The sequence below is a fragment of the Aedes aegypti genome, chromosome 2 (genome assembly GCF_002204515.2).
Source record: "Aedes aegypti strain LVP_AGWG chromosome 2, AaegL5.0 Primary Assembly, whole genome shotgun sequence".
Taxonomy (NCBI): domain Eukaryota; kingdom Metazoa; phylum Arthropoda; class Insecta; order Diptera; family Culicidae; genus Aedes; species Aedes aegypti.
The window spans coordinates 186902104-186910634 of NC_035108.1; the positions used below are offsets into that span (position 1 = coordinate 186902104).

The 8531-nt window shown below is 38.6% G+C and overlaps 1 protein-coding gene across 1 annotated transcript; it reads right to left on the bottom strand.

Annotated features, from left to right (window-relative positions):
* Positions 1-1865: 1865 nt before the first annotated feature.
* On the bottom strand, positions 1866-3395 carry LOC23687967 (alcohol dehydrogenase 2). The gene is made up of 5 exons (XM_011495335.2): positions 2945-3395; positions 2652-2885; positions 2358-2531; positions 2143-2291; positions 1866-2081 (listed from the first exon to the last, which is right to left on the bottom strand). The coding sequence occupies exons 1-5, from the start codon at positions 3035-3037 to the stop codon at positions 1937-1939; spliced, it is 795 nt and encodes a 264-aa protein (XP_011493637.2). The 5' UTR covers positions 3038-3395; the 3' UTR covers positions 1866-1936.
* Between the last annotated feature and the right edge of the window lie 5136 nt (positions 3396-8531).

Consider the following 8531-nt stretch of genomic DNA (forward strand, 5'->3'; position numbering starts at 1 on the left):
TTAGAGGACAAGAGAGCGCGGTTGACAGATGTGCGGTTTGAAGGTTGTGTGATGAGGAGGAGTGTTTGAGAGCAGGTACATCACACACCCTGCAGTGGAGATGTTTTGGATAAGGATTGTAGAGGTAGTAGAAATAGATATGAATATGTTGATACCCAGACATGAAATAAAAGAGAGGTGCTGGCTGGTAGCGATGTCAGTCAGTAGTCTGCTGTGTGGAGCAGAAACCCTGTTTTGTAGTCATTTATTTTCAACATAGGAGAGGTAGCACTCGCGGTCATTACGAGTTGTTGAATTGAGAGCGAAAAATTCGAAACAACTTATGCGTACTCTGAACAAAGAGGCATGATGGGGAAAACGTAATTTTCTGAACAGCAAAAGTGCACCAAGTGCTTCCAAATTATTCAGACAACATCAAATTAAAATATCTTTTTATTTCATCATACGGCTTCTGCATGGATTTATCAACATGTTATATAAGAAGAAAAGGCGAGTGTTGTGCGTTCGTTGATATATTTTCTTCAAACAAAAACACGATATTTATACTGGTGGAGTCGGTGTGGCTGAACAAAATTTTAATGAAAATAGATCAGCACCACCGAAACAATAGTTGATTTCATATACTGCCCATAAACGCATGTCAGTCCCATGTTTGCTGGATTTCCTATTCACATGGGACAATTATGCGTTTATGGGCAGTATAGCCGTTCGCTTACATGTTAAGCTAAAAGCTGTTGGTATTGGTTCGCTCTGGTTGGATACAATTTCAGTTAAAACTGCTTCGCGTTTAAAAATGGGTCCACTAACGTACGAAGTTTGATTTATAATCAACTTCGCCGCGTCGCAACTCGATTCTCAACGTTTTTTTTTTTGACGAAAAACTACGCCTTTTTTCTCTATACAGGAGTGAAATTGAAATTTCAAAACCAAGAGCGTTACGTTAGCATGAAATATTTTAAACGTTAATATCTTTTTGCTGGCTTAACGAAATTCCTTGATTATCACCTCAATCGAAATACAAAAATAGATCAAAGGTTCATGTCGTTTACTTACTGAATTCCACATACCTGCCCAAATAGTTTAATAACTGTTTTTAAAGAGAACGTTGATTTCAAGCAAATCTATAAAAAAGTTGACGTCATTTGCTTTTCACTCTCCGCTTGGATCGCATCTCAGCAAGCAACAGGTCGGCTTGCTCTGACCGGGCGTGCTTCTCAGGCACAGACATCGTTAGCGAAGGACCTACCCCCCCTCTTAGATTAGGCTTGTTGTTCAAGTCAAACAAATACGAAGTGATTCCAAGTTTATTTTGCTCTGTAATAACAGTTGTCAACGTGGTACACATGAATTTATAAAAATAATATAGACCAATGAGGGACAACAAGTATACGGGATTTGTAGACATGATTGATTGGGTTGTGCTACTTTTCCCCGAACACCAGTTCCCCGAATGCCAGTTCCCCAAATATCCCGTTTCCCCGAATAGCCCACTTCCCTGAAAAGTTTTTGGCACTCATATTTGTCATAACTTTATACATTTCAGGAGGGTGAACGTACTGGTCATCTAACATGCACCCTTCTTTATTTGATTGGCGGTTCTTACGAGTTTTATCGTCCTCGGCATTTTAGGCAATAAATTTTTAATCCAGAATGATTAAATACCTCCTTCTTTTGATTGCTTATCGTTCTTTCTAATTCACCATCCTGCCACTGAAAACTATTATAGCACCTATTTGAACTGCTACTCTTTTCGGGGAAGCGGGTCATTCGGGGAAACGGGTCATTCGGGGAACTGGCATTCGGGGAACCAACATTCGGGGAAAAGTAGCACAATCGATTTATTGAGTTAAAGTAAGCAAGAATAGTTATTAGAGCAGATACCACATCTAAGCGAGTTTTATTTTACTCCAATAGAAATATAGAAATAAAATCATAACTAAGTTTGTTTGCCGGCTATTAGATTCAAAAACTGATTTTCTGGAAGTTCCAGCTTATAGGTCTTTCCGCCGTTGGCAATCCATACCGAACCGTTTTCTCCATCCAATACGGCCTTCAAAAGACACTCCGCTACGACACTCGGACTGTAAGTATATCGAAATGTATTCATATTGCAAACATGTCACTTAGTAAGTTATCACAAACCTTTGCGAATCGTAATCTGTCGGTTTGGATTCCTTTCGAGAAAATAGTGAATTTTCTTTATCGTGAAACTGCTTCAGCAATCCGGTATCCGTTTTCCCAGGGCAAATGGTTATACATTTAACTCCAGTTCGATTGTAAATCTGGGTATCCTAAATTTAATAATAAGCAAAGTTCATAGCATTTACCTGTAAGTTTGATTAAAGAATATTGCATACAGCCAAACTCCGAGAGAATCCCGTAACGCCAAACTTGGAAGCTGCGTATACACACATCCACGATGGTTCCAATCCTGCAATGGAAGACACGTTCACGATCGTGCCACCTCTGCCACCAGAATACTCCTTCGACATTAGCTTCAATGCCAACAAAGAGCTGTTTATAACGCCTGTCTGAAAAACGGTTTGATGTTGTTTGCTTAGCTTATCATCTGACTAAAATAGTAATCCGCTCTAAACTAGAAACTAAAGTTGACTTCAACAGAAAATCTTTCGTGTTATTCTATTCCTCACCAAATTGATGGCAATCATTCGGTTTGGGTTTCGCTCGTCTAGAATCGCCACTGATTTGACGAGCAAATCTATGTATCCAAACTTTGTATACACTTGATTACAGATCACGTCACTTAGATTTGACTTATTGGCGATGTCACACTTTATCGACACAACATCTGCAGATGCATTGCAACGTTTGATATCTGATTCGATTTCCTGGAAAAGCTCGTTTATATCAAGAATAGCTAATTTCTGAAGAATTTTAACATCGATATTAGTTGACCAAGATGTAATCATTCAATTCAGCCTACCGACAGTCCATTGCTTAGCAAATGTTTGCACATTTCCATACCAATTCCACCGGATCCTCCAATTATGACAGCAGATCTACCTTCGAGAGCCATCTCACTTTTATGTTTCGACCACGATCAACAATGTGCTACTAGTGGTGAGAATTTTGACAATAATAAGAGGGATTACTTGCCCTAGATTGTTATCTGATAATACGCATTAGTAAATATGCTGCACTATTGCTACAGCGCCTCCCAAACTCGGTTTTTGTACAGCTCAACTGTGTTAGATGTTCGTAACGCCAACTGTAACTGAAAACAGTTGTGTGATGACTATTACGCAACGCTTTCTCGTTGCACAACTGCTTTTAGTTGCGTAATGATTTACTACATAACTATTTATCAGAAATTGTGGAATAATGGTAAATGCATCTCGATAAGGCAGCATCCATTTATTACGTAATGCCAAAATTTGAAAATTTTGACACCCTCCCCCCATCCTCCGTAACGCTTTTTGAATGAGAAATTTCAAATTTTTGCATGAACCGTAACGCTTGAGCCGACTCCCCCTTCCCCTAGAGCGTTACGTAATTTGTGGATGCCACCTAAGTTTTCTGATATCCTCAAGTGGTCTACTACGATATTTCAAAAATTGATGTAAAAAACTCGTTGCAGAATTCAATTTTTACAGCACTCGTCGTAATTATTCAACTCAACAAGTCTCGTTGGATAAATGTACGACTCGTGCCGTAAAAATAATCATTCTGCAACTTGTTGTGTAAACTACTATTTTTTGTATTCTTTATTAGTACCAATTCAAATATTACATTCATTTCTTATATCTAGGTATTCTGTGTTATTAGACAACACTGTCACTCTAATTTGGTGAAACTAAATTTAGCATTTATTAACATTTTTGTTAACAACATATTACATTTCATTTGCCGTAGCAGTTCAGAATTTTTACATGTGTGTTGATTTCATATGCTCATAAGTGAAAAAAAACACGTTTTCTAACTTAACCTAAATATATAACGCATTAATCGTGGCAATACAAGATTGTAACGATTTTCGCAGGATATTTTTAATTATTTTATTCGACACTAGTGGTCCCGGCAAACTTCGTCTTGCCATCAAGTAGGCTGTTGTAAAACGTCATGTAATCCCCCATACAAAATGACACCTGAGTCTTCTCCAGTTTTCCCGATTATTCCGTAGACTTTCCCAAACTTTTTTCTTACACGAACACGTCGCATCCCTTGTCGAGTGCAACAGTGAAAAACTTATCTCAATCCGTTGATCCGTTCTCAAGTTATTTCGTGACATACAAACACCACTCCATTTTTATTTATATAGATTTGTTCCAATGTTTCAACATTGGATATTTTATGTAACTCATTGGTACTATACCAGGGAGGAAGCCTCAGAATCATTTTCAAAATTTTATTTTGAATTCTCCGCAGAGCTTTCTTCCTGGTATTACAACAGCTAGTCCATATTGATACAGCATACAACATGGCTGGCCTGAAAATTTGTTTGAATATCAAAAGCTTGTTCTTGAGACAAAGTTTTGATTTTCTATTTATGAGGGGATAGAGACATTTTACATATTTATTACATTTGGCTTGAATGCCCTCAATGTGGTTTTGAAAGTTAAATTCTTATCTAGCATGAGCCCTGGATACTTAATTTCATCTGACCAATTTATTGGAACCCCTCTCATCGTGACGACATGTCTACTTGAACGTTTCAAATAAAGAGTTTTTGGTTAATGTGGGAATATTATTAGTTGAGTTCTGGAATCATTAGGAGAAATCTTCCATTTTTGCAAGTATGAAGAAAAACTATCCAAACTTTTTTGCAATCGACTACAGATAACACGCAGACTTCGTCCTTTGGCGGAGAGGCCTGTGTCATCCGCAAACAAGGATTTTTGACATCCCTGAGGTAACTCAGATAAGTCAGATGTGAAAATATTGTATAATATTGGTCATAAATTCTGCCATGGGAAAAACCAGCTTTTACAGGAAGTCTTTCAGACCTGGAGTTGTGATAATTAATGTGAAGTGTATGATTTGACAGATAACTTTGGATTATTCTAACAATGTAGCATAGCATAGCATAGCATAGCATAGACTTACTGTACATGTCAATGGTTGCTACTCCGTGATTGATCGGAACTGGTAATAATTCCATTGCGATCCAAATGAATAAAGGATGGGAGTTTCCGCTTACTCTCGGAGTGCAATTTTAGCAGATCTAATATTATTGATCAATAATGGCGCCGGCCAAGTCCGTACAGTCAGTTGGGATGGGGAAGGAATGTTAGGGTGTAATGATTGTTGCTTCTAGAGACCGAGAATACCTCTGCATCTCCACAATCACCACGTGAAGGGTGTTTATTAGTGTAGTAGGAAAAGATCTGGGAGTCACCTTTGGTTGGTGATGCGAATACATGAATAAATGTGTTATCATAAGCATGAAACGAGCTCACCAGTTGGTAATCCATCCTCGACTAAACACGAATATCTTTTCGCACTCACACAGCGCGAACAGCAAAACTTCTCGGCGCCTCGAAAACGATCCGTCTTGCTTGGGCTTTGCAAAACACGCGAACCGAAAACCAAACTCCCGGCGTCCCGAAAACGAAGTGTCTTGTTTGGGCTTTCCAAAACACTGCCCAGCAAAACCCGCGAACCGGAAACCAAACTCCCGGCGTCCCGAAAATGAAGCGTCTTGTTTGGGCTTTCAAAAACACTGCCCACCAAAACCCGCGAACTGAAAACCAAATTCCCGGCGTCCCGAAAACGAAGCGTCTTGTTTGGGCTTTCCAAAACACTGCCCACCAAAACCCGCGAACTGAAAACCAAACTCCCGGCGTACCTAAAACGAAGCGTCTTGTTTGGGCTTTCCAAAACACTGCCCAGCAAAACCCGCGAACCGAAAACCGAACTCCCGGCGTCCCGAAAACGAAGCGTCTTGTTTTGTCTTTACAAAACACTGCCCAGCAAAACCCACGAATCAAAAACCAAACTCCCGGTGTCCCGAAAACGAAGCGTCTTGCTTGGGCTTTCCAAAACACTGCCCAGCAAAACCCACGAACCAAAAACCAAACTCCCGGTGTCCCGAAAACGAAGCGTCTTGTTTGGAATTTCAAAAACACTGCCCAGCAAAACCCACGAATCAAAAACCGAACTCCCGGCGTCCCGAAAACGAAGCGTCTTGTTTTGGCTTTACAAAACACTGCCCAGCAAAACCGGGAACTGAAATCCAAACTCCCGGCGTCCCGAAAACGAAGCGTCTTGTTTCGATAACTTTGGATTATTCTAACAATGTATGTTGAAAAATTGAAGTTTTTAATTTTACAATCAATCCTTCATGCCAAACACTGTCGAATGCTTTTTCTATATCTATAAGAACAAAACTAGTAGTAGTTGTTGATGTTGTTACATGTTGATGAGTGGTCGAATGTCCATATCGGAATCCGAACTGTTCATTGGCACAAAATTGAATTTTCATTGATGTGGATCATCATTCTGTTCAAAATGACCTTTTCAAAAAGTTTACTGATGGTAACCTAGGGATACAACTTTAGCATTTTTCCATTTATCAGGAAATTATACCAACTGAAAACATTTGTTAAATCATCCAATAAGCTACTCTCTGGAAGTTTCTTGATGAGGGTGTACAAAATTCCATTATCGACAATGGCTTTTATAGTTTTGATTTTTTTAATAATAGTTCTCACTTCTTCCATATCAGTCTCCCAGGAAGTTTCGAAAACGTTCTATTGATTGAGAATGCTTCCAAAATCCTGAATAACTTAATTTTCAATAGGGTAACGACTGTTTATTTCGTTCATAACCGCTAACAGTTGGCGCCAGCGGCAAAGAGTACAGACAACAACCTTTCGAACATGCAGTTTCTCTCATTGGCCGCCAAGCGGCGACACTGATGTTTGTATTCTAGTCACTGATCGTGCTACGCGGATTCTCAAATAGGGTAAATGATGGCTTCGGCACCCTGAGGGTATTCTCGGCAGCACTAACTTATCGCCCTTGTTAAATCTTATCCACGGAAGAAGAGTCACCTTCACTGTACTCAATATATTCCTTGAACTTTAACATTCCATGTAAATCCCACCATTCACAAAAATATTATATAACATGGGTTTTATCACTAAATGAAACAAATGCATCCGAAATTATCGTCATTCGTGAGCTGCCGAATAAAACAACACAAGAACAGCTTAAGAAAAACTCACCACTTTGAAAGGTCCAATTTTCCGCTCCAATGCCGATTTTTTAACAAAAGCTACGCACCGATCACTTATGCACTATTGAACTTTTGATTTGTATATAAAGCACTCGAAAATACTTAATGTTTAAGCTTTAAATCGCAAATTAAAATTAATGCACTTTGATTTCCTCGGCAATCACTTTTTATTACGGGAACAAGTTGCCAGAAAACCATATTCAATTGCGGTGTATTTATTATTCACGATTCAAATTCACAGAAAAAAAACGAACATGACTAATTAATTTATTGAAATTAGGCAACAAAGCATGCATGGGTAACAATTGAGCCTTTTAATACTTTTTTATTTAAAGATTGTAGTGCATAATCTTCAATATACTGAGAAACTCATAAAATATACGTCTTTCAATAGTTGAACTATTTTGGCAACACTCCTGTTGTTCTACAGGCAATCAGAGCATGATGTTTTTGTGTCAAGTCATAAGTGAATTGATTTGCAAAGGGCCTATTCTGATTTGCTCATACACTGAAAATAATAGGAACGCAAATAAATTTTACGGGCAAAGTTTGGATTTTGATTCGAATCCGAAAAAATCGTGGAACATCGCAATCGGAATTTTTTCAATGTTACCATTCATTCTCTCGGTAATAACTTGATAATAGAGCGTTCAAGAGCAGCAATCTTTACAAACGACAACCATATCGAGCCATTCGCGTGTCAGCGAATAGTTCAATTCACGGTGAAATTATTTACCTTTCGAATTTAAAGAAATTTGAAAACAAATGTGCAAGTACCGTCGTTGGGGGTGAAATTTGGCCAAAAATGCGTAAGTCCTCATTTATTTTTGAACAAATTACGCAATTTGACTTAATGTCTTCTTCTTTCTGGCGTGACGTCCCAACGGGGACAGAGCCTCCTTCTCAGCATAGTGTTCTTATGAGCACTTCCACAGTTATTAACTGAGAGCTTACTATGTCAATGACCATTTTTGCATGTGTATATCATGTAACAGGTACGAAGATACTCTATGCACTGGGAAGTCGAGAAAATTTCCAACCCGAAAAGATCCTCGACCGATGGGATTCGAACCCACGACCCTCAGCTTGGTCTTGCTGAATAGCTGCGCGTTTACCGCTACGGCTATCTGGGCCCCAAATTGACTTGACGTGTTTGACTAAATAAAAAAAAATAATATGTATTCTCATTGCAAATTCTGAACAAAAAATTGAAATTTGATTATTTTCTTTTAAATTGGAGACGTTAAATTTGCCCAAATTAAACATAGGAAACCCTTATGAAAATTCGCCACAAGAAAAAGGATTGAAATTCATAAATTTACGTTATAAAACT

What these genes read in the sequence shown, in the direction of transcription:
- LOC23687967 (XM_011495335.2), bottom strand. Translation starts at nt 3,037, where the DNA reads ATGGCTCTCGAAGGTAGATCTGCTGTCATAATTGGAGGATCCGGTGGA. An exon ending in TGCTAAGCAATGGACTGTCG is followed by an intron (nt 2,886 to 2,944) that starts GTAGGCTGAATT and finishes AAAATTCTTCAG; the next exon opens with AAATTAGCTATTCTTGATAT. An exon ending in ACAGATTACGATTCGCAAAG is followed by an intron (nt 2,082 to 2,142) that starts GTTTGTGATAAC and finishes ATATACTTACAG; the next exon opens with TCCGAGTGTCGTAGCGGAGT.